This window comes from Branchiostoma floridae, chromosome 13 (assembly GCF_000003815.2).
Source record: "Branchiostoma floridae strain S238N-H82 chromosome 13, Bfl_VNyyK, whole genome shotgun sequence".
Lineage (NCBI taxonomy): Eukaryota > Metazoa > Chordata > Leptocardii > Amphioxiformes > Branchiostomatidae > Branchiostoma > Branchiostoma floridae.
In genome coordinates this window covers 4,655,945-4,683,757 of record NC_049991.1, presented here as the reverse complement: position 1 = coordinate 4,683,757, position 27,813 = coordinate 4,655,945, and the positions used below count along the sequence as shown (strand labels likewise).

At 42.1% G+C, this 27,813-nt stretch overlaps 2 protein-coding genes across 6 annotated transcripts in view; both read left to right on the top strand.

Moving 5' to 3' along the window:
* The window catches only part of LOC118429374, a gene marked incomplete in the record, with an annotated part of 64,220 nt that extends 36,433 nt beyond the window's left edge, over positions 1-27,787 (top strand). Inside the window, 7 exon segments of the mRNA XM_035839853.1 lie at positions 22,646-22,813; positions 23,230-23,438; positions 24,352-24,477; positions 24,977-25,102; positions 25,714-25,807; positions 26,326-26,489; positions 26,963-27,787. Of these exon segments, the coding sequence (XP_035695746.1) occupies positions 22,646-22,813; positions 23,230-23,438; positions 24,352-24,477; positions 24,977-25,102; positions 25,714-25,807; positions 26,326-26,489; positions 26,963-27,787 (1,712 nt within the window).
* On the top strand, positions 1,571-12,912 carry LOC118429562. Of its 5 annotated transcripts, none has more exons than XR_004832745.1 (4): positions 1,571-2,134; positions 3,430-4,083; positions 12,130-12,159; positions 12,607-12,912. XR_004832745.1 is itself a non-coding variant. In XM_035840085.1 (4 exons), the coding sequence occupies exons 3-4, from the start codon at positions 3,954-3,956 to the stop codon at positions 10,491-10,493; spliced, it is 6,234 nt and encodes a 2,077-aa protein (XP_035695978.1). In that variant the 5' UTR covers positions 1,574-2,134; positions 3,430-3,560; positions 3,910-3,953; the 3' UTR covers positions 10,494-11,262. The 5 variants fall into 5 exon arrangements, 1 of the variants encoding a protein (XP_035695978.1); XR_004832744.1 differs by having other exon boundaries at positions 1,573-2,134; positions 12,127-12,159; XM_035840085.1 differs by lacking the exons at positions 12,130-12,159; positions 12,607-12,912 and adding an exon at positions 4,896-11,262 and having other exon boundaries at positions 1,574-2,134; positions 3,430-3,560; positions 3,910-4,589.
* Positions 27,788-27,813: the final 26 nt, after the last annotated feature.

Below are 27,813 nucleotides of genomic sequence, written 5' to 3'. Positions count from 1 at the left end.
TTCAGCCATACCATAGGTATGGTGAAATATTTATATTTCAGCCATACCATAGGTATGGTGAAATATATTGTATTCGTAATGTTTCTTTCTTTCTTCTTTCTTTCTTTCTCCTGTCAAATCTTCAGAACACGGTATCTCCGTTGTTTCTCAACCGAATGACTTGAAATTTGGCACAAGGGTAGAGTGGGCCAATACCCTCGGACGTTTTTTTCATTTTTCCCATATCTGTCTCTTAAATGATTTTATTAAGGTTTTTGGGTCATCTTAAGACCAAAACTGTATATTTGGGCCCCCTGTACCCTGGTATTAGAACCGAATGAGCTGAGATTTGGCACAGATGTGCCTTGATAAATCCCCCATATAGATTCAATATCACATTTGGTGTACAGTATAAGGAAATGCTTTTTTTGCGATTTTTTGGTCATTTTTTTACCAAAAAAGGACACTTTTGGCTCCTGTACCTTGGTTTTAGAACCGGATGACCTGAAATTTGGTATAGGAGTGCCCTAGACATGTGCGCACATGGATTCAATAACACTTGAGGCATACAGTACAACAAAATGCTTAATTTTACGATTATTTGGCCATTTTATGACCAAAAAGTAAACTTTTGGCTCTTGTGCTCTGGTTTTAAAACCAAATGACCTAAATTTTGGTAAAAGGGTGCACTAGATATTTATTCAAATGACACATGTATAATTTTTGTCATAGACTACGTCAAAATGATATATTTGGGGATTTTTTTGTCATTTTCCAATTGCCAGAGGGGTCAATGACCTTAAGGTCGTTGACCCCCAGCTGCAGATTGCACCTACTGGCATATATGTCTATTTAATCTAATTAGATAGGTAACCAATCACTTAGCCCGAATCTATATCCTAAAGGGGGGGGGGGGATGGCAGCCAATCAGCGAGCCCGGTGTTATCTGGAAGAGTCCATTCTTACACGGAGGGGTTCATTTCTTTTTTAAAAATTCATCATTGGACTGGTGAAGTCTTTCAGTGGATGTATTTTTGGACAGGTCTATTTTGCAATTTTACAGAATGTGTGCTGGAAGAGTCTATTCTCGCACGGAGGGGGATTTTTCAAAATTCATATTTTGGACTTTGGTGACTTCTAGTTTGTCAAAGTCTTTCAGTAGGGTTATTTTTGGACTGGTCTAATTTGCAATTTTACATGGGTGTTCTGGAAGAGTCCATTCTTGCATAGAGGGGGCTTTTTAAAAAATCCATTTTTTGGACTTCAGTGATTATGTCAAAGTCTTATTTTGGCGGATGTATTTTTGGACTGCTCTACTTTACATGGAAGAGTCCATTTTTTGCACACGGAAGGGGGATTTTTTCAAATTCATTTTTGAACGGGTGATGATTCAAAATTAAATTTTTAGTGGAAGTGTTTTTAGACTGGTCTATTATACCTTTTCATGCACTGGGACCTTTTTTGCTAAATTCAATTTTGGATTTGGTTTCTTATTCAAAAGGCCATGGTTTCAGTGGGAGTATTTCTGGACTGGTCTATTGTGAAAATTCACATAGGGTGCACTGGAGTCCATTCTTGAACGGGGGAATTTTGTAAGATTCATTTTTGGGTTAAACCGTCATTTAAGATTCCTTTTTTGACTAAACTGTGCTTTGTACCAGATGCACGTCTCACCGTAGAGAGCAGCTGGCCGGCCCACTGCGTGCAAATCAATTAGCCGTTCAGCCAAACAGCAACTAAAAGCAACAGATGATGGATCACGCGGTATTTGGATCCGGCCATGTAAGGTTTTACGGGGTCAGCGAGTTTTGTTGTACCGTATGATAGGTAATGCAAAGCATACATGAATATAGTTTAAAAGATTTGATAAAGAAAAGAATTGACTCTAAATAGAGGCACGGTATATACAAGGAAAGACATCTTCAGGTCCGACATGTTTAGTAGGCCTCTTTGATACATCACCCCTGTAGGCTACTTTACTAGAGTAACCGGGTAATCAGGCGGAGGTCAGGAGAGGTCAAGATAGAGAGGTCCCGGATGTTTACTTCGAGCTGTATCCAGACAAGTTCAGACGTGTTTTCCACACTGAGTTAGCTAGCGCTCTGCGTCAAATTTTGCGTCAGCTGTCGTCATATACAGCACAAAATATCATCAGGTAAGAACTGGCTATTCTTGCTTTCTTGCATCCATTGTTTTTGTGCATTGAAAGGTGCGTTTTATGTCAATATATTTACGTACCCCTAGCGCGCGGCACTGGAATCTGGAAATTGCACCGCAGGCAAACGTGGTGTACCACCAGTGTCGTTATGTGTTCCAAAAAACAAACAAAAAACCTCCTCGTTTTCCATCAAGAACGACTGAAAATACTTCGAAACGTCACCCCGGTGACCCTTGAATTTTCGTAAATTTCTGTGAAGTGATGATTACTGGCGAGTTAATTTATTTTGGTGGTAGGTAACGTCTCCAAAGTGTTACGTTTTGCTGGCAACAATCGGACGACATTTATGTGACCTGGCGTAGTCTTTGTGAAAAATTTACACTGTACTCCAATAAAGAAAAACGCATCAACCAACAGATAGATTAGTTCCTTAAAATCTTGTTAGGAAAGAAGTGATGAACTTTCTACTCTCCATCATGCATCATTTGTGTTGTTTTATTCTATTTTCATTGTGGTAATGTGTTTGTGTGTGGGGGGGGGGGGGGGGCAATAAGAATAATGCACGAAGTAAAATACTGGCATTTATTCATAATGATTTATATTTTATGTTGCCTATTTATTCTTATGTCCAAGGAAATTTTACGTGACCCCTAGAATGATAAGTGGTGTCAACATGTTTATTAAATTTTATTGCACCATTTTGCCCAAAACAAGAGCTTTTGAAACAGCTTTTACCACCTAGCTATTCTTCTTAATGCAACCAAAGCATTTGGCTCTGAGCTATCAGGGTGGTCATTTGGAATCAACAGTGAATCAGGCAGTGTGTCAAATAGGTGCGATTCTTGGCAGTCTTTTAGTGGACCGAGTAAACAGTGTGTTTAAGTGTATGATTCTCTGCAAACTTTAAAGTTTAAGTTGACACAACTTTTCAGTGGATAGACTATGCAATGTGTGTTAGTAAATACTAGTGACAAAAATTGATGGGACGACTGGGACGATTGTTGTTACAAATAATGCAATTGTTATGGAGGACACCCATTTTATGCATGCATGATGGTATTTTTGAACTTGCAGATAAAAAGGTGTTATCTACAGATATGTTTTTAGCATATGATCTGCAGCTGTTTTCTTTATTTCTTGGAAGTTGAATGTTTCATAATTGTCGACCCAATGTCTACTTATTATCTTATGTTATATTAATATTATACATTTAAAATTTGTTGACACTATACTTTTAAATATGCTATAGTCTCAAAGAATGTTGCTACATTCTAGCACTTGTGATCTTTCAGGAAGAATGCCTCGGCGTAAGAAATTGACGAAGTTGAATGCCTGGAAGGCAAAGCAGGAAACAAAGAAACCAGCTGATGAGCAGAAATTGGAGGTAACAGTGCAGGAGCCAGCAGATGACCCGGAAGTACAGGTAAGAGTGCGGGAGCCAGCAGATGACCAGGATGTAGAGGTAAGGGAGCGGGAACCAGCTGATAGCCCAGAGGTAGTGGAAACAGGGGAGTGGAAGGAAGAGTTCATGTTCAATCCCTTCACAGGAAATGATCAATTGGAACTGGCAGACCAGCTGAACCTTTCTGTTGAACGATATCTCAATATTCAGGAAAGGAATGTCCCTTTGGAGGCACCAATCAATCCCATCAGAATTATTGGGGATGGTAATTGTTTCTATAGAGCTATTAGTTACCTTATTTGTGGCACCCAAGACTATCATGATGTATTAAGACAGCGTACAGTTGAATATATGTCAACATTGTCTGAAGATGTTTACAGGCCTTGGTTGGCATTCGAGCACCCTGAAAAAACCATGGACCAGTACCTGTCTCGTGATGGTCGAAGCATGCAGAATCGTCATCCAGCAGATCCTCGAGCATGGGCCACACAGGTAGAAATAAATGCGATGTCTTCACTACTGGGAAGACGCATCTTTGTGTACGGTAAGCATGGCTTTAACTTTAAGTGGGAATGGATGAAGTACCCATGGTGTGAGAGTAATACAAGCATGTTAGATGGTAGAAATGCTATATACATGCAACATACGAATGGTAACCATTTTGATGTTGTCACAGCAACAGTTTTCAACAAAAGACAGACAAGGAGTATGTCACGGCGCCACAGAGAGGAAACTACAGAAGCCTCACAAGTTGCCTGCATCAAGAGAAAGACCATGCCGAATGCCAATAATGATGACGACGACCGGAAAAGGGCCAGACGAGACCGAGAAAGGAAACGGTACCAGGAGGATCCGGAATATGCCAAGGCCCAACGGGATGGAAAGAAGACTCGATATAGCACAGATAAACAGCACGCCCAGGAGAAGCGCGAAAGGGAACGGGAGCGAGCACTGGAGCGCTATCACACTGATGATGACTATGCCAAGCAGAAACGCGAAAGGGAGCAGGAGCGAGCGCTGGAGCGCTATCACACTGATGATGACTATGCCAAGCAGAAGCGCGAAAGGGAGCAGGAGCGAGCGCTGGAGCGCTATCACACTGATGATGACTATGCCAAAAGGGAGCAGGAGCGAGCGCTGGAGCGCTATCACACTGATGATGACTATGCCAAGCAGAAGCGCGAAAGGGAGCAGGAGCGCTATCACACTGATGATGACTATGCCAAGCAGAAGCGCGAAAGGGAGCAGGAGCGAGCGCTGGAGCGCTATCACACTGATGATGACTATGCCCAGCAGAAGCGCGAAAGGGAGCAGGAGCGAGCGCTGGAGCGCTATCACACTGATGATGACTATGCCCAGCAGAAAAAAAGGAATGTGCAGATTAACAGAGAGAAGAAGCAGAATTTAGCAGATGTCAATAAGGACATTGAACAGTTCCAGATGGAATGCAAAGAGGGACCAGAATATGTTTGCACTGTATGTCACAGGCTTTTGTTTCACAATCAAGTCGTAATCTGTCATCGTGATGGTGAAAAATCAAGGTATGTTCAGGCTGTTAAGCACTGCCTTACAGGTACGTATGTACATCAATGCAACGAGGACTGCAGCCCACATGCGTGTCCCATTGCAAAATCATCTAGGGGCACAGAGTGGATATGTCACTGTTGTCATAGGCACATGATAGATAAAAAGACAATTCCATACGAGGCTCAGAGTAATAAGATGAAGGTCCCAGAAATACCCCCTGAGCTGAAAAGTCTCAATACTCTGGAGTCCCAACTGATAGCCAAGAGAATACCATTCATGAAAGTTGCAGCTCTCCCGAAAGGGGGTCAGAAAGGTGTTGTTGGCCCAGTAGTGTGTGTACCAGCAGATGTGAGTGAAACACATGCAATCCTTCCCAGAATGCCGTCAGAAGCTCAGTTAATCAAGGTGAAACTTAAGAGGAAGCTACAGTACAGTGGGCATCACATGTATAGACAAATCAGTCCAATGAAGGTTGATGTTGCTTTGAAGTATCTTGTTGAAAATAATGAACATTACAGCGGTACGTCTATCGATGCAGACTGGGCTGTGTCTTGGAATGAAGAAGGAGGCCTTGTTGAACCATCTGATGCTGAACAAGGAGGGAATGGCACCTTAGAAGATCATACAGCCCCTGAGCACGGTGAGTCTGTCAATGAAGAGGGGAATGATATGGAAGGGCCAACCAGGAATGATATAGAAGATGATGAAACAGACAACATTATTCGACAGGTGAATGTGGAAGAAGCCATGGAAGAAGCAGCTCTGAGCGAGGAAGAAGCTGTGGAAGAAGCAGCTCTCAGCGAGGAAGAAACCATAAAAGAAGCAGCTCTGAGCGAGGAAGAAACTGTGGAAGAAGCAGCTCTGAGCGAGGAAGAGGAACTAGACAGCCGCTTGCGGGGACTGCCACATGACACTTGCCTCCAGCCAGTAGATATAGGACAGGATTTTCTTGACCACCACGATGAACGCGTCATGTGTGTGGCTCCAGGAGAGGGTAGCAAACCAATTTCTGTGTTCCAGGAGGTTGGGGGAGAGGCAATGTCCTTCCCTGTTCAATTCCCTACTGGAAAGTTTTCTTTTAATGTTGATCGTGATGTACGTATTACGCCCAGCAAGTACTTCAAGGCACGCCTTATGGGTGCAGATACGCGGTTTGCAAGCGACACTAACTACATATTCTTTGCACAATACGTAACAGAGTTGCGCTTCATACAGTCGAATATTTCCATATCTATGCGCAAAGGTTCGCCGACGACAAGTGGCGGCCGTAAAATATCTGCTAGTATGTTGTCAAACAAAGAGGACTTACAGGCTATACTTAAGTCAGATGAAGGCTATCGCTTCCTTCAGCCAGTCAGGGGTACTCCGCAGTTCTGGGACAAGGCGCTAAATGAATTATATGCAATGATAAGACAGCTGGGAATTCCCACGTGGTTTGCTACATTTTCTGCTGCAGATTTGCGCTGGCCAGAAGTGTTAGAGGCGATTCGACAAGATCATGGCACGGTACCAGTAAGCGAGTTGTCGTGGGAAGAGCGTTGTGACATTTTGAAGAGTAATCCTGTCACAGCCGCTCGCATGTTTGATCGCAGAGTCAAGCTGTTTTTCAAACATCTCATTAAATCTCCATCGCAGCCAATCGGTGAGGTCATAGACACGTTCACGAGGACTGAATTCCAGCAAAGGGGCTCACCCCATATCCATTGTTTGTTTTGGGTGAAAGATGCACCAAAATTGGGTGTAAATTCTGAAGAAGAGATCTGCTCTTTTGTGGACAGATATGTGTGCTGTCAGCTGCCTAACTCAGAAACAGATAAGGAGTTATTTGACATAGTTAGCCAGGTTCAAATGCACCGAAAGGGTCATACATCGTCATGCAAGAAAGGTGGCAAGATCTGTAGGTTTGGATTCCCTAAGCCTCCAGTGAATCAGACATTTCTGTGCAGCCCTGTCTCCCTACAGGACCTGACCGATGAAGAATCAGCATCCATTGCTGGAAGGAAGAAGCAAGCCGAATCTGACCTGAAAAAATTCTGGGATGTGTTGGACAAGAAAACAGAGCCAGAGAAGTGCTCCACTGAGGACGTTCTCAAGGAGGCCAATCTCACCACTGCACAGGTCTGTGACGCTTTGAACTTGATTGCAAACAGGAAGCAAGTATTCCTCAGACGTGAGCCCAAGGACATGTGGGTGAACAATTTCAATCCACATCTGCTCCGGGCTTGGAATGCGAACATGGACATCCAATATGTTCTCGATGCGTACAGTTGTGTCAAGTACATAGTATCATATATCAGCAAAGCAGAAAGAGAAATGGGAAAGCTGCTCAAACAGGCTCAGAAAGAGGCAAGGGAAGGCAACGAGGATGTACTGACAGAAATGAGGAAAGTTGGCAACGCCTACCTTCACCACAGGGAAGTGAGTGCACAGGAGGCTGTCTATCGGGTCTGTAGCCTGAACTTGAAGGAGTGCTCAAGAGCAGTCACATTCATACCAACAGATGAGCAAGCTAATCGCTTGTCAAAACCTTTGGCCGACATTCAGAAGCTTGCCAGCGAGGGAAATGGTGATGAAGAAAACATCTGGATGCCAAGCATTATGGATCGGTACAAGGCGAGGCCACGAGAAGAACCTTTCCGATCAATGTGTGCTGCAGAGTTTGTCTCCGAGTATCGCGTCGTTTCTTGTTCAGGCCAGCAAGAAAATGCTCAGCAGTCTTCCAGAGGGGAAGCAAGGCATGTGTTGAGGGATAATTACGGGGCTGTACAAAAACGTACAAGATCTGATCCAGCCGTCATCCGCTTTGCCAAATTTAATAAAAAGAAAGAGCCAGAGCGATTCTACTTGACATTGCTCAAGTTGTACTTGCCACACTACCTTGATGCACAGTTGAAACCACCACAATATGCCAAGTATGAAGAATTCTACTCGAATGGCTTTGCTCCCATATCAGACAGGGAGGATAGAGTAAATGTCATTGTGAATGGGAATAGGCGTAAATTTGAGCAAAATGTTGAGGAACTTGAGCAGGCTCGTAAAGACGCAGAAGATGGTAATCTAGAAGATGTTTGGGCCCAGATCTTCCCCGAAGTGGAACAAGAAAGACTTGATTGTCTAGATAAGAGGGGAGAAAATGAAGTGGATGGGGTTATTGAGGGCACTGAGGATGACATTCCTGACCTAGCGACAACTGACAAATCAAAAGAAAGAAGCTTTACCCTAGAAGCCTGCCAGACAAAGATCCAGTTTAAAACTGCGGTCCCCATGATGCAGTCACTCAACCCAATGCAACAGGGGGTCTTCTATTTTGTAAGGAAGTGGTGTATGGAAACTGCACAGGGAAAGCGACCAGATCCCTTTCATATTTTTGTGACGGGTGGTGCGGGGACTGGAAAGAGCCACCTCATAAAATGCATATATTATGAGGCTACCAGGTTACTAGGAAAGGCACAAGAAAACCCTGACAAGGTCTCTGTCCTTCTTACGGCACCCACAGGAACTGCTGCATTCAATATCGGTGGGAGCACTGTACACCATGCCTTTCATCTGATGTGTGTTACGAAGACGTATCAGCCCTTGTCTGAAAGTACCCTTAACACTTTGCGTGCACAGTATGAAAGCCTCAAAATTGTGATTGTAGATGAAGTATCGATGGTCGACATGAAGCTCATGTCTTCTATTCATGGTAGATTGGGTCAGCTGACCCAGTCAAGGTCAAGTGCAATCTTTGGAAATGTGAGCATCTTGGCAGTAGGTGACATGTATCAGATCCCTCCAGTCAGGGGACAAAGTCTCTACAGGGGAAAAGATTTCATTGACTTGTGGAATCCAATCTTTGAAGTTGTGGAACTTGAGGAAATCATGAGACAGAAGGATGATGCTGCCTTTGCAAACCTTTTGAATAGAATGAGGGTGAAGAGAAAAAAAGACAAACTTTCTGATGAAGATGACAAAACTCTATCATCAAGGGTGTTATCTACAGACTTTGCATCAAATGATTATCCTAAGGATGCACTTCACATCTTTTCCACCAATAAAGCTGTTGTAGATTATAATGACAAGATGTTGAATCTCAGGTGTTCAGATGTTACATGTTTCGAAGCCTCCGATTTTGTCAAAGATCCCACAACAGGTTCAATGACAAGACGACCTCATGCAAAAGGAGATAAAGACGACCTCCTTGATGTGGTCAAAGTTGGGATTGGTGCTCGTGTCATGCTTTGTAGAAATGTCAATGTTGAGGATGGTCTAGTTAACGGTGCATTTGGAACAGTGACAGGTGTAACAGGTGGCCAGCAAGATGCAAGTGATGGTGCAACTGTCTTTGTGAAGTTTGATAATCCAAAGGCAGGTGTGCTTGAAAGAGAAAAAAGTGCAGTTCCTAGTAGTCTACCAGAGAATTCAGTTCCGATTCGTCAGATTGAGGACAACTTGAAGAAATTAAGTAAAGTCAAACGCTACCAAATTCCTATCAAGCTAGCTTGGGCCTGCACAGTACACAAAGTACAGGGCATGACAGTTCCTGAAGTAGTTGTCTCCATGAAAAATATTTTTGCATCAGGTATGGCGTATGTGGCCTTGAGTAGGGTATGTTCCATAGGCGGTCTTCACATTACACACTATAAACAGGAGTCCATCTACTGTGATGAGGCAGTGCAGGAGGCAGTTAATAAGATGAAGCATTTCGAATATGTATCCAACCCATTTACAAATGTTGGTGACAGATCTGTCGGTGAAGTGTTGAACATTGTCCATCACAATACTGAAGGACTTACTAAAAAGAACTTTGAAAGTCTGAAGTCAACTTGTTTGGTTGAAGCTGATATCATATGCCTGACTGAGACATGGCTGTCAGAAAATGTGCAGTCCTCCCAGTTTCAGTTGGAGAGTTTCAACATGTTTCGTAAAGACAGATCAAGTGGGCATGCTTGCGAGGAAGCTTCTAATGCGACAAGGAATTCCAGTCGTGGAGGCGTGGCAATATATGTACGTGACATATACAAGTGTTCTGAAATTCCCATCCCAAATGATATCAGTCTAGAATGTGTGGTTACGCAAGTTTCTGCTGACTGCATGCCTGTGAAACATCTAATTGTAGCCATTTATAGACCCCCAAATGTTCGCAAAGACTCATTCATATCCAGTTTGGAGAAACTCTTGGGGCACTTGTCTGCAGTGGAAAGAAGTAACACAGTGATTCTTGGTGACTTTAATGAAAATTTGATGTCAAGTGAAAACAAAATGATCCTTTCTTTCTTGATGCAAAATGGCTTCAAACAGTTGATAGAGTCTCCTACAACTGAAAGATGTACTCTCATTGACCATGTGTACATTTCACAACTGTCAGCTGTTGTTAATCATGGTGTAATACAGACATTCTATAGCTACCATGATGCTGTATACTGTACGTTGTGTAATGAGAGATAAAAGAGAAATCAGAGTCAAAAGAAGGGAGTGTGTGTATTGTACCAGCTTGGGCCTTGTCGAGCTGAGTGGAAGGTTGACAATCTCTATAGTCACCATGATGCTGTGTACTGTACGTTGTGTAATGATGAGATAAAACAGAAATCAGAGTCAAAGGAAGGGAGTGTGTGTATTGTACCAGCTCGGGCCTTGTCGAGCTGAGTGGAAGGTTGACAATCTCTATAGTCACCATGATGCTGTGTACTGTACGTTGTGTAATGATGAGATAAAACAGAAATCAGAGTCAAAGGAATGGTGTGTGAGTGTATTGTACCAGCTCAGGCCTTGTCGAGCTGAGTGGAAGGTTGACAATTTCTATAGTCACCATGATGCTGTGTACTGTACGTTGTGTAATGATGAGATAAAACAGAAATCAGAGTCAAAGGAAGGGAGTATGTGTATTGTACCAGCTCAGGCCTTGTTGACCTAAGTGGAAGGTTGACAATTTCTATAGTCACCATGATGCTGTGTACCGTACGTTGTGTAATGATGAGATAAAACAGAAATCAGAATCAAAGGAATGGAGTGTGTGTGTACTGTACCAGCTCAGGACTTGTCGAGATGAGTGGATGAGAAATGGGAGTCTATGGTGCTCCATAATTGAGAAATACTTGGCGCCAGCTTCCGCCCTTGCCACACGGCACATTCAGTGGTGGCAAGGGGGATGGGGAATGACAAAGGTTCCCGCTCTGGCTCTTGCCAAAACTGGTAAGAGGGAGCCTGGTGGATGCCTGTGAATGAAGTACTTGGCGCCAGCTTCCGGCCCTTGCCACACAGCACATTCAGTGGTGGCAAGGGGGAAGGGGAATGACAAAGGTTCCCGCTCTGGCTCTTGCCAAAACTGGTAAGAGGGAGCCTGGTGGATGCCTGTGAATGAAGTACTTGGCGCCAGCTTCCGGCCCTTGCCACACAGCACATTCAGTGGTGGCAAGGGGGATGGGGAATGACAAAGGTTCCCGCTCTGGCTCTTGCCAAAATTGGTAAGAGGGAGCCTGGTGGATGCCTGTGAATGAAGTACTTGGCGCCAGCTTCCGGCCCTTGCCACACAGCATATTCAGTGGTGGCAAGGGGGATGGGGAATGACAAAGGTTCCCGCTCTGGCTCTTGCCAAAACTGGTAAGAGGGAGCCTGGTGGATGCCTGTGAATGAAATATTTGTTGCCAGCTTCCGGCCCTTGCCACACGGCACATTCAGTGGTGGCAAGGGGGATGGGGAATGACAAAGGTTCCCGCTCCGGCTCTTGCCAAAGGACAAGAGGGAGCCTGGTGGAGGCTCAGTGATTGGGAGCCATGTGGATTTATGAATCATTTTTGTTAATATTAATTCATCCTTTGGACTTGTTTTTAGAATTTGTGTAGATGTTATACCAAATGTCACTCGTTTGACTTCTATATGATTGCTTAAATTTCATTCATGTCAATCCTTTTTGATCCTGTCAGTTGTACCTTTTCATTTGCAAGTACAAGTTGTGTATATGTATTTATTATACCTCTGTTGCAATATTCCTTTATCATTCAAAAGCATTGTGCATTAACATTTTGAAGTGTCCACAAATGTGTAAAACAAAGATTGACATGTCTCTGTTGTTTTTTTTCAGCAGTGAGAACATTGTGCTCATGACACACAGCAGGTAGGGCCTGTTTTCTTGTCGCTAGACTTCCATGTACAAGTAGGTGTAGACTGTAGAGACAAGTGCAGAATTGGGATCGAAGAGAAGGTTTATGTGTAACACAAACACATTGTTATCTTCTGGCAACAATATGTATACTTTCCAAATCAATGGTATAATTATTTCATCAAATATTTGATTGATGTCTGCCTTGAAATGCCAAATCTCACTCTCCTGTTTGCATTGTTAAGATGAGACCTCTAGAGAAGAAAACAATTGGTCCATGAGAAGCTGTATTTGGAGGAGGCACACAGATTTTGTCCCAGGCAGCAACAGATTGATGGCAGATTGTAAATAGTTGTGGAAATGTGTACTGTTTCCAAATCTGCCTATAGTTTGATGTTTCTGCTTTGCATTGAAATTTGCAATTCTAACTTCCCTGTTTCTGTCCTCCATACCCCTCTACAGAAGAGAAGCAGAGCTTGGTCTATGACTGTATGTGGAAGAAGCAGACTGACTTGATTCCAACCAGCCAGAAAAGGACACGTAGATATTGATCGCAACCAATTCTGAAAAGATTTATATATTTTGACGGAATTGTAATTTTTCTGCAAATAAGATCTATTATGTAGTTTGCTATTTTCCCAGATTAACTTTAAACAATGTAAAAACTTAAGCTCAAATTACATTGTATTTACATTAAGTCAATCAGATTGTGAGAGCAGACAAGTGTAAAATTGCAATTTTGTGAAAGTAAAACTGTAAAAATTGAAAGATTTTTTCTTTCTTACTGTTTGCTGTCTGTGTGTGTGTATGTGTGTGTGTTTGTAAGAGAGAGAGAAGAGATAATCATTCTGAACTTCATCCCACTTGCTATCCAACATGCCATCACCATTTCTTTTTTTAATACAAGAAGACCAGAGACTTCATCATTGTCAAGACATGTATACCAAAATTGCAAAGGCCCTGGAGGTATATACAAAATGTATCACACTCAGGCATTTCCATACAAAATTTTGTTCCAATACCATGGCAATACAGAGGGGCCAAAAATGATACTAAAAATGGCCAAAAATTAATCCTCTTGAAGTGATGTATGCCAAAAATGTTTCGTTCTACCGTGTATATGTCGAGGGCACCCTTATACCAAATTCCATGTTATTCTATGTGTGATTGTGGAAGAGCATTGTTGCATCGGCAGAGGGGCGGAGTGAAAATGGTGCATTTGCTCATAAGTAAATGTCGGCCTTTCTTGTCGTTCATTTCGACAAGTTTCTGTTAGAATGTTCGATTTCTGCACGGGTGATTTTGAACAGTTCAATTTTGCATGGGAACGGGTATGGCTGAAATATGCTGTATTTGCTCTGAAGCAAATGTCGGCCTTTCTAGTTACGATTAGTATTGATGGGCTGTATGATATTTTCGATAACCACCTACTAGTAGTATGAGGTGAATGAGGTGATTCTATCGGGTGGCTAAAGCAAATCACCAGGCCTTATGACACCATTTACACATCGGGGTTGGCCATTAATCCTTAATTGATTATTTGGTGAAGGTATCTGTACGATAATACTGTTATAACAATGTGTTGAACATTGATGCTTAAAAGAGAAAAGTTCTTGATTCAAAGTGTATGATTCTTAGGTGAACGGCTACCGCCGCAGCCTGCCAGTGTGCCTGAGCCGTAAGGTTGCCATCTCCATCATCGGGAAGAACGTGCAGATTCAGACGGACCAGTGCCTGTCTGTCCTGTACGACGGAAGACACAGTGTCATAGTGAGACTCCCCACGTCTTACAAGGGCAAGGTGAGGGTATCACTTGATACCAGGGTTGTAGCCAGCACCTGTCCTTCAGTCCTTTGAAGGAATTTTGCATCTGGGAACTGAAAAAAAGTTTTCCCCATTCCGTCCCCAGGGACAGACAAAAATTGATATGTAAAGATATAAAAAAAACTGAAACCCATGTGTTCTTTCTCACCAAAACAGATGACATTGAACAGCTTAGTCTACAAGCAAAATTTGCACCTCAAAATGCAGGAACTAGTGTTTCAGAGGGTCTAGGTTACAAAATTTTCTGGGACCCAGACCCCCTAGAATTGACGCGCAACACCACGTCATGCCTTCGGTGCTCGATAGGATTCCCATTCAAAATCGAGGGGACTGAAAATGATTTCAGGCTGGCTACAACCCTGCTCGATACCATATACATGAACAAGTAACAACTTAGGTGACATCAAATATGGCGGGCTCATGATTACAATCGCAAGCTGATTTGATGGAATTCTTGCTCAAGTCAAAAGATTACGACACCGCGCTAGCTACGGTAGAAAAAAAAGTCATACGACAATATCTATGCTTTGTGGTGAGGTGTAATCATGCTGTACTTTTCTAAATTACCATCTTTAAAGAATTGCACAAATACCAGTTAGAGTGACGAAAAAGTTTGGTGTATTTTCGAGCATGATATCCACTTGTATCAGTTGTTCCGTAGGAATGATGCAGTAATGGGGCATTTGTCAGGTGGAGCCTATTCAGATGGAAATCACAAATTGGGATTGATAGTCTTTGAATATGCAGTTTAACTACGCTTACTTACTCATTAACACTTTTACCTCCTCCCCTATAGGTTAGTGGAATGTGCGGAAACTACAACGGCCGGCCGAACGACGACAACCTGATGCCGGGAGGACAGGTTGCCGCCACCTCCCTTTTGTACGGCAACAGTTGGATCGCTCCTGATGACGACACGTATGTGGCGACGTTTCAAACTTTTAAGTTTGAAATTAAGATTTCAGACACCAGTAACGTAGCCATGTGGTTAGCTAGCAAGCGAAAAGCGAAACTATGGAGTGTACCATAGGCCACACCAAATTTATTTGTTGCTTCTCGGATTTCCCAGAAAATAATTGGACCCACAGGTCGAAAAAAGATAGAGATTATTTTTTTTCAAAAGGTCTGGGGTAACACAAAAAAGAATAGGTACTTAGCGGCACGCTCTATGCAATGAATCCCTTCCTTAGATTTGTTGCTAATGATGTAAATAAAAGGCATTGCATTTAGACTGAAATTATGTGTATGTGGCTCTGAATGGTTACATTTACAGGTTTGTGATAGCAGGTTTGTGATGTTTTCTCGGGACTTAATTTCTTTTTTGAAGAGGAAAAAAATGATGGACAGGCGATTCCGAGAAGAAACAAATAAAATTGGTGTGGCCCTATCTACAAGTAAAGATCAACCTATAATTGACCTCCTTGCAGGAAATATAATCCACATCCCTAGAAATCATGGGTAGTAGGCCTCGGAATTGTTGTTGACTGAGGGACCGGGACACCACATAATGGCAATTCCGTTCGCTGTTCGGTCCGCCAAACTTCTATAGCATAACTGCTCGGCAGTCCATGTGTCATCTAAAGATTCACTGTTGCCCTTACCTCTCTATTACCGTAAACTCATACTTACTTGGTATGAAATGAAACCTGTACAGAATGTCAATGATATTGAGGTAAATCAAGTAAATTGGCAATTGTTATGGAACAATGCTTGTATAAGGTACAAGGGCAACATGCTTTATTTTAAGAAATGGATTAGACGACATATTCTTTATGTAAATGATATTGTGGATGATCAGGGTAACTTTATATCTTTTGATGATGTAAAAGCTATTGTTGGTAATGATGCACATGTATTACTACAGTATCATGCTTTAATCAATTCAATTCCCAAACAATGGAAAGGTGTTTCTCGATTAGACAACGAAGAATCTCCTAGTATCAAACTTTGTGGTAAAGATATCCGCTTACTAGACTCTATCTTCTTTAAGAATTTCTATATCATGCAATACCAAGCAGTCCCAGTCTCACAGAATTTCTGGGAGAAACGATTTCCAATGTACGATTTTCGTTCCATTTCTTGGCATGTACTATGGAAATCTCCCTTCTTGACCACTAAAGAACCCAAACTTATTAGTTTGCAATGGAAGATCTTGCATAATATTTATCCGACCAAAATATTGTTGCATAAAATGAGAATTGTAGAAAATAATAAGTGTATTTTTTGCGATATTATAGAATATATAGAGCATTTTTTCTTTGACTGTAAAATTGTTAAACCATTATGGGATTATGTGGAAAGTTTGTTTAGTTATTCCATATCTCTCACTGTACATGACATTATTTTTGGACACAACCCTCATATGTTAAACAAGTTTCGGTACATCAATGAACTGCTGCTAGTTGCGAAACTATCCATTGTAAAATATAAGTCTACAGTGTCATCCCCGAATTCACTATGTCAAGATGCAGAAATCATTCTGAAAATTTTCAAATCAGAATGTATTCTTAGAAATATGATATAAGCTACATATTGTACAGTTTTCTGTTACATGTAATGAAGTGCCGTGACGAACACGGAATCAGGAAGAAAAAAAAAAAAAAAAAACTTCTATAGCAAGTGCTGGTCAGCTTCGCCAAACTTCGGGTGCCTTCGTTCGAAACTCGCCGACGTACGGAGGATCCCGAGTGCTTTATTTCGGGTCACACTCGGAACATGCTGAAATGTGGCATTAAGGGGTCAAAGGTGGCCGGAAATCTGTATCTTGATTCTCAGATGACACGTTAATCTTTTCGACATGATTGACAGACTTCAAAGTGTTTTCAATGGCAACGAAATACTGTTGCTATTGCTTTAATCTAAAAATATCCTTTCAAGTTTTGTACTGTGCAATTTGAAAGTTTGACCGGTCTTCTCTCTCACAGTTGTCCAGATACAAGACCCCAAGACAATTTTGACACTACGGACATTTCTGCCGGTGACAGGCGACTTTACCAGCGACCAGATAAGTGCGGACTTCTGCGCCTACCAACTGGTCCATTCCGGGTAAGTTCATGGTTTTATCCTTAACAATGGCCAGACGCTTATGTGTATGAAGATCAATTTCAGAGGCTGAGCTCAATCACAATACTATTTCGGTGGCTCCGCTCCTGATGTATCACCAAAAATGTATTCATCTAAGATGCCCTTCTTTTCAGGCTTGAATCCCGAGCTTGAAAAGGGTATCTTACATTTTTTCAGTCCAATCGCAATACTATTTCGGTGGCTCTGCCCCTGAGATGTCACCCCAAAATCGTTTTCAGAGATTTTGCAATCAAATATGCCCGAGTCTCCTTTTAGACTTGCACCTCAGTACGTGGTTTTCAACCCATCTTTGTAAGAGGGCATCTTTAGAATCTTTTACGCTCAAACTGTACCACTTCGATGGCTCTGCTCCTGAGGTGTCATCAAAATGTTTTTAGTGATATTTTCATTCGAGATGTCCCAATGCCCTTATCAGGCAGTGACTGATTCATGTTGAACCTGACGTGAAGAGAAAAAGGGCACGACCGAACCTGACACTTAAGAAAGTATTGGAGGAGGAGGTCGGTCTAAAGGAGCGCAACCTGCTAGCCGCCATGCTAGATAGAGATGCATGGTCGCACATTACTAGTATTAATGGTACCTCTTATGAGGATGATCTGAACTGATCCAGCTTATTTATTTGTTTATTAGCAAATCATTCAGCTTGGTAAAAGAGCATCTTCAGAATCTCCTAATCTCAGTCTATAATACTATAATATCGGTACCGGTGGCTCCGCTGCTGAGGTGTCGCCAAAATATATTAAGGGATATTTTTTAAGTTAAAGATGCTTTTTTTCAGGCCTGCATCTCCGTGCTGAACCCAGCGACGTATTTTGAGTCGTGTGTGTTCGACATGGCGGCGTACAGCGGGGATGAGGACATGTTGTGTGAGAATCTGGAGGCCTACAGCGACGACTGTCGGGCAGCGGGAGGAAACCCGGGAAGGTGGAGAACCGCAAACCGGTGTCGTAAGTAGAACTTTTTCTTGTGTCGATGGAAGTTATACAGGTAATAAGATACGCCAAATAGCAATCACTCACGAAACTGGATATGCTTTTGGAAACATTCAGATGCTTCAGGTAGAATCCACCACCTTTCGTCATTGACACTAAAGAGATCGTAGTTAGAGAACTTAGCTATCAATCTTAGCTATGAATTTATATGCAACAGAGAGGAAGACATTTAAGGCAAGTTTAGACGATGTTGGTGCAAATGAGTTCTCCAACTAGATTTTTTTTTGCATATCAAATTTATACTTAGGATATAAAAAGCTACTCTCCGACGACATGTTTCATTTTGTACCATGCCTTTTCATTCTCTGACGGTATCTAACTATCAATTTCGAATTCATTGCCGATTTTTCTTCTCCACAGAAGTATAAGTCATACGTGCCAAAAACATCTGAAAGTTACAAGAGCATAAAAACAGAAAGATTTTACAGACACAAGAACTACAAACTGAAGTCTGCACGCATTGTCCTCATCACTAAACTAATCATACTATCTTTCTTTTCTTCCACAGCAATGCCGTGCCCTGCCCACAGTCAGTACAACCCTTGTGGCTCTGCCTGCCCGTTGACGTGTGCCGAGCCCGACCCTAGACCCTGTATCAGGCTGTGCGTGGAGTCGTGTGTGTGTGACCAGGGGTACGTCCTCAGTGGTTCCACCTGCATCCCGCGAAGCAGCTGTGGATGCTTCCGCGATGGAAACTATTACCAGGTATGATAACCAAATTATTGCTAGTTCACCTTTATCCGTGGGTAACCTATATCCGTTGTTGTTAAAAACGAGGTATTTATGTCTTTCAAATCGACGAAGCAACTGTGGGTGCTCCAGCAAAGGAAATATTACCAGGTTTGCTGGTTTCATGATCAAAGTAACGCTACTTCACCTTTATCCGTGGGTAACCTATATCCGTTGTTGTTAAAAACGAGGTATTTATGTCTTTCAAATCGACGAAGCAACTGTGGGTGCTCCAGCAAAGGAAATATTACCAGGTTTGCTGGTTTCATGATCAAAGTAACGCTACTTCACCTTTATCCGTGGGGTAACCTATATCCGTTGTTTTAAAAAAACGCGGCATTTAGGTATTTCGAATCGACGGGCAGTGCATTCAAACGGCAATGTTTTCAAAATATTACAACCCCATCGAACACGAGTCATGCCGTATCTCCAATTCTCTGAGTACCCTACTACACCACTTCTGCATTGCACCTTGCAACACTCCAACATTCACATAACTACGGACGCACGCCAAGACAAACAAACGAAGGAATCCACGCACACACACACAAACAGACACAGAGAGAGAGAGAGAGAGAGAGAGAGAGAGACAGAGAGACAGAGAGACAGAGAGAGGGAGAGAGAGACGGAAAGAGGGACAGAAACATACAGTGAGAGATTAAATACAATACCTCTGTTTTCACGGAGGTGAGTTGTTAATTGTCTTATGTTTTCACTATTTTCTATTGTGTATTTGCTTTCAGAAAAATGAAATGTGGAGATCCGGAAACCAAATCTGTAAATGTACCAACAGGATCGTCTGTGAAGCTGAGCCGAGTGAGTTATTATTAATTTCATATCGAGTTAAGTTTTGATTACGGTTACGGAAAGACATTTTACTTCATCAAGAACATTCCTTTTTATGCAACTTTTGCAACTTTTGCTGTTTCTAAGTAGTATTACAGAAGTTGGGAATGCATCGCCTTTTTTGCAAAGTATTCAAAGTTAAGGGGTTATGAATTCTAATATTTGCATTTTCTTTCTTCTATAGCCGGAGCAATATCTACTGAAATAACAGGTAAGTCCTTTTTGAATATCGTAACAGTAAGAAAGAACCCTAATATCTAGACTTGTCCAAAATTGAAGGACAAATAGGTGCCTACTGCCCATACAAAGATTTCTACAAACTGTCCTCTCGTACAGAATAAAAGTTCAAAACTTGAACTATGCGGCCCCAGATGTCTTTCTGAGGGACGACTGCAGTGTGCAAGATGTCGGTAGCTTGAGGGATGAACCTACTCTACTATATACTGTCCTCTCGTACAGCAATACAACACAAAGCATTTTATATATATTTTGTATGGAATTGCCTTTTGTTGTCCATTTTCAGGTTCGGGTTGGGACACTTGTCCGGGGTCTCTTTCGTTTGTGACCGTCGGCTGGAGCGGAGTGTGGGGCGTGAACTCCCGAGGCGTCGTCTTCTACCGGGTCGGAACGTACGGGAAGGAAGGCCACTTCGGCAGGGAGTGGAAGCAGATAGACGGAAACCTTGTGCAGATCAGTTCCGGCAAGGGCATTGTGTGGGGAGTCGACAGGAGAAACCAAGTCTACGTGCGAATCGGTAGGTTATGTTTATTCTCCAAGCAGAGGTTAGGCTCCGGCCGTTTCTAAGGTTTTGATAATACAAGATACAATACAAAATAGAAAGCCCGATAAATACGACTAAAAAAGAAGTTAAAAAACGGCCGGAGCCTAACCTCTGCTTGGGAGTATAGTAGGTTATGTTGGCAATACTGTTCCGGTTTCAACTGCGCATGCGTATATCAAAGTCAAAGGCCCTGGGCCTGAAAATGAACAAAACATGTCTGAACAATGTATTTAGCATGGTGTATTGGCCATCACTTTTGGCGCCCAACGCATCCGCAATTGAAACTTTGAACTGGCTTATGTGACATAATAGTTGTGAAAGTGTCTTGAACTTGGTGAGTTAATCGTAAAACACAAAGGCTTTGGTTTTTGATTTTTTTCCATCTTGACCGCACAGAACTATACAGCTGTTACGGTAATGCATTTTTAATGTTAGTATATGACCAGAGTTTCTCAGTGTTAACTCTGTATACATAGCCAAATTTCATTGAGTCCCTCTATCATATGTTTATGGAACGGAAGAAAACCGTTTTTCTTTTTTTCTTTTAGGTATTACAGTGCAGAAAGTGTATGGCAGTTCTTGGAGGGTGGTCACGGGACGGCCCCTGAAGTCAGTGTGCGTCAGTTCCTCAAGCAACTCTGTCTGGGGCATCTGCCCTTGTGGTACCATCTGGAGACGGACAGGGATAACCACCAGGAACCTCATTGGTAGGACAACTAGACTTAGGTGTCACGTGATTATGACGTCATGTAGTGTCAGCCATGTTGGCGGGCTAGTGACTCATGCCGATTCTTGATTAAAGAAAAAAATTATAATTCACTCATTTGCCATAGCATTTTCATATTGAGTGAGCGTAAAAACGTAGGATTTTAAAATGATTCCCAGTGCGTTCCGAATGACCGGTCGCCATCTTGGATTTATCCGTCCCATCAATATGGCGGCCAAAATGTTGATAAATTGAGGATGCATCGTCGATAATGTTGTAGAAAGAGTTAATGACCTACCCTGTGGATATACGGTGCACTAATTCTTGCACGATTCCTATAATCACCAAATAAACTACTGAGTGAAGCGAGATGGAGCATTATGATTGGTCGATGTCCTCTAGCTATATGACAAGGTAGCCTAATGCAGTGCAATTTTACAGGAACGGGCTGGCAACTGATACCCGGCGGATCGACCATACGAGGCGGCCTATCGTATGTGTCGATCGGGTACTGCGGCGTGTGGGGAGTGACATCTAGCGGCACGATCTGGTACCGCAGTGGCACATATGGAGGCACAGGCTCCGTTGGAACAGGCTGGGTCCAAGTCACGGGTACCCTGGTCAGCATCAGCGTGGGGTATAACGTGGTGTGGGGAGTGAGCGCCATTGGACAAGTCTTCATCAGAATCGGTAAAAAAACACTGTTCTAAAGACGTGTACTTACATGACTTTCTGATACGGGAGTTGAGTGTCGGCCATCTTGGATTTCATATGTAGCTCCTCTGAAGAATCTGCGCCAAGCATCATGGGGTTGTTGCACATCTTCCTCTGTTTGGCTCATCTTGCAATTGGCATGCTTTCAATGGACATAAAAGTGTTTTTTCCCCTTGAGTCTTATATAAATTTAGAACTATAATTGCTCCAATGATCTCACATTTCTGGCCCATTTAGAGCCCTTTCAGCGTAACATTATAGTGTTCAAATACTATCGTGAGTCTCAAAGTCCTTCTACAGCAAAGGTTTCCTTGCCTAACTATGGAACTTTCTCGATCACAAGGGTTTCCATTTTGTATGCAATCTGCAAGCCTTCAAAACCAGTGTTAGCCGCTATCTTCTTGCACAATGGTTTCAACCACCGGTCAACTTAGTTTATCAAGTGGTGAAATGGCCATGTTTTTGGGTAGCTTTCAGGAGTGAAAAGAATGATATAAAAGACATCAAATACACAAAACGTTAAAAAAAAGATTCATGGGCATAATCTGTGTATATTTCTAAAAGTATACATTTTAATTTTTCGTTTGTTAATTAAAAACATCCCGGCCGGGCCCAAGTTTGGAAATATGACCTAGGCTAAACATGGCTACACTACACACGTACGTAGGAATATCCGACAACGTTTCTGGGCCAAAAATTGAATTGCACTTTAGAGAATTGCATCACTTAGATAAATCATACTGACAGTTTCGTGCAACACAATTGCAACACCTGATAGATGAACCGCACAAAATGTGACGTATTTTTGCTATTTTTCTCACCCAGGAATAACGGCCAAAGTACCACAGGGAACCGCCTGGCGATTGGTCGGAGGAAGCCTCACTCAGATCTACGTCAGTTCGTCGTCCAATCGCGTCTGGGGATGCGGACTGAGTCATCACATCTACCTCCGTGTAGGAATAACATGGAGCCAAGGACCTGTTGATATTCCCGGTACAAATATTCTGTCTTCAGCTAATTAAAGTTTGTAGATTAATAATCTGTTATGCAGTGAAGTAAAACAAATATCTAATTGTTACCTAACTCTCAACAGAGCTACTCCAAACCCTTGTAGAACCTAGTAGCACTTACGGTAGCATTTAGTTTCCTAAATGTTTCAGGAGCGGGGGCATATTTAACAGCGAGGGGTCTATTCAAACATGTGACATATGTAACGCAGGCTTAGAAAGAGAAGAACTTTTTATAGATACAATTTATGCAAATGAATTGAAGAATAATTTTCATTACTGAGGAGAAGCTTGCTATAATCGCATTGTGGTTAATGACAGGAATTAAATTTATGATTTATCTAAGTGTGAAAAGCTCCTTGGTCATAATAATGTTTCATTTCTTTTTTTCTGTTCGTGAAGCGCCCACATGCCGCTCCAAGGCGGACATCCATGTCCTAGTGGACGGATCTAAGAGTGTGAAGACACGGAACTTCCCCGCAGTACGGCAGTTCATCCTGAAACTGGCGGCAGGGTTCGAGATAGGCCCCAACAAGGCTAGATTCGGTGTGTACCAGTTCGCTAAGGACATGCAAACGGAGTTCAAGATGAACCAATACAATAATAGAGAGGTATGTATATTTTACTGTCATCGGATGACTAGCTCTGACTTTGCCCATAAGATGTTTTATCAGTGTTTTACTTACTGTTTTTAACAGTTCACAGTAGATGACTATCAAACGAATGTAGGTCGGGAATTCGATACTGCCAATGTGGCTATGTGTTGCTGCCGATAATGCTTTGGCGGTAATAATGCTGGAGCTGATGGTGTTGATGTAGTTGCTGATGTTCTGGTGATAATGTTGTTGTTGGTGATGATGTTGATGTTCATTTTGATGCGAATGTTGATAATGACAATGTTGATGACATTGATATTACTTTTGATATGATGGTGGTGATGTTCACTTTCATATTGATGATTGTGATGATAGTGATGCTGATGTTAATTTTGAAATAGAGTTTATCTTTGTCTTCCCCCGTTTTTCTTCTTCCACTGAGTGGCGTCCCGAGTCAAGGGTCTTCTTCGCTTTCTGTTCACTATCACGTGCAGGATATGTCCTGGTCATCTTAGCATTCTGTCTCTTGCCGTAACTTCTCTCTGATTTCTTCTACGGTAACCTGTTACTAGTATTCTGTTTCTGTATGTGATGCCCAATATTTTTAAAAGCAATATTGTGTGGAAGGCGCTCTGAGACGGATGCTTATGATCAGCTGCATATGTTTTTATTCAAGTTCGGAGAGCCTGATGTTACCATCATGAATAAGAAGAGCGCCTCATGGCTATTGCTGTAGCAGCATCTCTTCTCCATACTGTGAGTCAGAAACATCAAGCTTGACTTCACTGAGTCAACAGACGAAGCAGGGGTTACGAAGGCTGCTCGGGAAACCCCCTACCCCACTTGCCACGTTTCGCTCCCATACAACTTATTGACAGTATATGAATGCGACCATAAAATGCATGTTTCTATCTTTTTCTTCACATAGGCCTTGCTGGATGCTATCAAGAAGATTGAGTACATGAACCAATATCAAACAAAAACCGGACAGTCCCTAAAGGCTGTTTACGAAGAGTTCACCAAAGCTAATGGTGCCAGGGATGGTGTTGAAAAGGTAACGATGCTTTTGACTTGAAATTTTCATCCAATGGTAGAAATTAAAATTAATTTCCAACACGAAATTGTACTTACCGAAATTTCTTGACGTCTAAATCCAGCTTTTGGCAAGAAATTCCTTGACAAAGTCTTTACTAAATTTATATTGAATGAGAAAGTTTATTCATTATTTTTCTATGTATAGCAAATTAAAAATGCCCTATTATGAACAAAGAATACAATATAATATTGACAGCTAAAGATATAGATGATAAACCAATAGAGGTCAGGTAGAATATACAATGGACAGGAAAATTGAGAATCCAAGGGCAAACATGATTGATATAAAAAGATAAAGAACGCACTTATTCAAAAACTTAAATCAGCCAAAGAAAGGGTATGATACTCTCGTAAGTGCATCGCATATCGACTGATTGTTATCAAACGATTGTTCTAGACTATCATAGTAAATGTTATATAATATAAATAACCCTATTTTCAAACAACAATTTTTTTAGATTATCATCTTAATAACTGACGGAAAGGCCACCGACCAAGTGAGACAGCCTGCGCAGTATGTGAAAAACAAGGGTGCGCATGTGTTCACTGTGGGCGTGGCTAAGTACAAAATATCCGAACTTAAGGTAAGAAAAACCCCTCTAAGTTTAATAATTTTTTCTCCATTATATCTATTTTGAATTATGTATTCTATGCTGATGTGTGTAGCAAAAGAAATCAATTTATTTCAAAATTTATTTTAGAATGTGTATTTTTAAGCATATGTAAAATTACGAAATATTTTATGGGTATTCGATGGTCCATATAATACAATACGTATGGCAAGATTTTGATACATTAGTGGGGAGAGTACATAATCTTTATACATGTAAACAAGCATGATAATTCGACCCTAGGCTTGCAACTAGGCAGTCGTTTTAGAAATGCGCCACTCTACTACTACTACTATTATTATTACTACTACTACTACTACTACTACTATTATTACTACTACTACTACTGCTACTACTTCTCCTGCTGCTGTTGCTGCTTCTACTACTACTACTGCTACTACTACCACTACTGCTACCACTACTACTACCACTACAATTACTACTTCTACTACTACTGCTGCTACTACTGCTACAACTACCACTGTTACTACTACCACCACTACTACTACTACTACTACCGCTGCTGCTACTACTACTACTACTACTACTACATACATGTAAGTCAGTGTTGACGTATTTTATAGCTCATCGCGTCGAATGACGACTACGTGGCCACGGCTAATGATTTTGAAGACCTGGACCGGATCAGAGACAAAGTGCTGGAAGTCGTTTGTCAAGGTAGTTAATCTAAAAATCATTTTATCAATACCCAATAAGGTTTTTCCCAAGCTTCTAGATAAGGAGTGTTCGTCATTGGCTTGGATAGTGGTGGTATGGAAGACATGGCATAACCATAACTCTGTTTAAAGCATTCTTTGCTTATCAGAACATATTGGCAAGGAAGGCTGCCTGCATGTATAGTGGTGTTATACTTATTTTATGCAATTCCTAAAAATCTATAGATCTATCAAATCATTAACATCCCGCCCCGAGGTGTATATGGTGACATATGACCTGTGTGGTTTCTATTTTCTTCTTGGCTTGTCTTCGCTAACGGTTCTATAACCACTGAATAAACCACCGAACGAAGCTGACCACTGCATTTCAATCAATATAAAATGGGGACAACTGATTTGTTAATTTCTTCTGGCCATATCATAGTGCCTCTTATTATAAGGTAAAACTTTATTTCCAAGAATAGATAAAGATATCAGTGCACCATATTCATATGTACATTTGTATTTATTTCCTTACAGCTGACAAGGGCAAACGTAATATTGGAGCCGAGGTGGACAACGGCCTGCAGTACCTGAAGCAAACAGCAGAGGCGCTGATGGACGACCTGGAGGGACGGAAGAACCTGGGCCTGGAAACAGCACATACGGAGACTGGAGAGGATGCTGCTATGCAGCTCAGAGAGGTTGGTTTTATTGAGTATATCTATGCCTGTTATGCAGAATGACTTTAATTCGAATTCTTTAAATATTCTTGAAACATTGAATCATTAGCCAATCCCATAACTAGTTAACCCACCCTTTGGGACCTACCAGTGTAACGTTACTGCTATGTTGTTGTTTACAGAACGGTCTAGTTTAAGATGGTTTCAGAAAATCAGCAAACCTTGTGTAGCTTGTTTTTGTAAATAAGCATCAGAAATAAAATAAAAAGTGTTGATATACGTCATTGACATTATAAATTCTAGTTCTGTGACCATAACATAACATAATGGGGCTTTAACATCTAATATTTAGAGTTTAACTTCGTGGCATATCTGTTGTAGGGGTACTAGGAACCATATCTATCAATGTAACTTTGTTTGATAAAACGTATTTGATAAACTTTGCACTTCTGTAAGTGACACAAAATGTAACTATCATTCCCTCCTCTTTATAGATGCTAGATTCCATGTCCGAGCTGACGGCCGATGCCATCGAGGCGGGCGAAGAAGCCACCAAGAAGGTGTCACTCGTCCTCAACGAGATCGACCGACAACTGCAGGACATCCGGGACCTCACGGATATCCGGGACCCGTCGAACATCCGGGACCTCCCCAACATCCGGGACATTCCAGAGCCTGATGGGTACGAGGAATCGAGGGACCTTCACGACCCCCAGCCTGACGGGATGGAGGAAATCAGGAACGTTCTCGAGGCAGATCTAGACATGCTGGAGGAAATCCGGAACCTTCAAGTTGACAAGGGTCTTGAACTTGAAGGACTGGAAGAAGACGAGGGTCTTGAACTTGACGGACTGGAGGAAGACGAGGGTCTTGGACTTGACGGACTGGAGGAAGACGAGGGTCTTGGACTTGACGGACTGGAGAAAGACGAGGGCCTTGGACTTGACGGACTGGAGAAAGACGAGGGCCTTGGACTTGACGGACTGGAGAAAGACGAGGGCCTTGGACTTGACGGACTAGAGAAAGACGAGGGACTTGGACTTGACGGACTGGAGGAAGACAAGGGCTTCGAACTTGACGGATTGGATGAAGACGAGGGTCTTGAACTTGACGGACTGGAGGAAGACGAGAACCTTGAACTTGACGGGCTGGGGGAAGACCAGGACCCTCAACCTGGTGAACTGGAGGAAGACGAGGGCCTTGAACATGACGGACTGGAGGAAGACGAGGGCTTTGAACTTGGCGGTCTGGAGGAAGACGAGGACCTTGACGATCTGGAAGAGGTGCTGAGAGAGCTTGAGGAGATCATTGATGGATGATTGACACCTGACATTCATTCTAAACA

Coding starts and splice junctions, on each gene's coding strand:
- LOC118429562 (XM_035840085.1), top strand. CDS start 3,954: ATGGACCAGTACCTGTCTCGTGATGGTCGAAGCATGCAGAATCGTCAT. Junction 4,590..4,895: donor ACACTGATGATGACTATGCC/AAGCAGAAGCGC, acceptor GATGACTATGCC/CAGCAGAAAAAAAGGAATGT.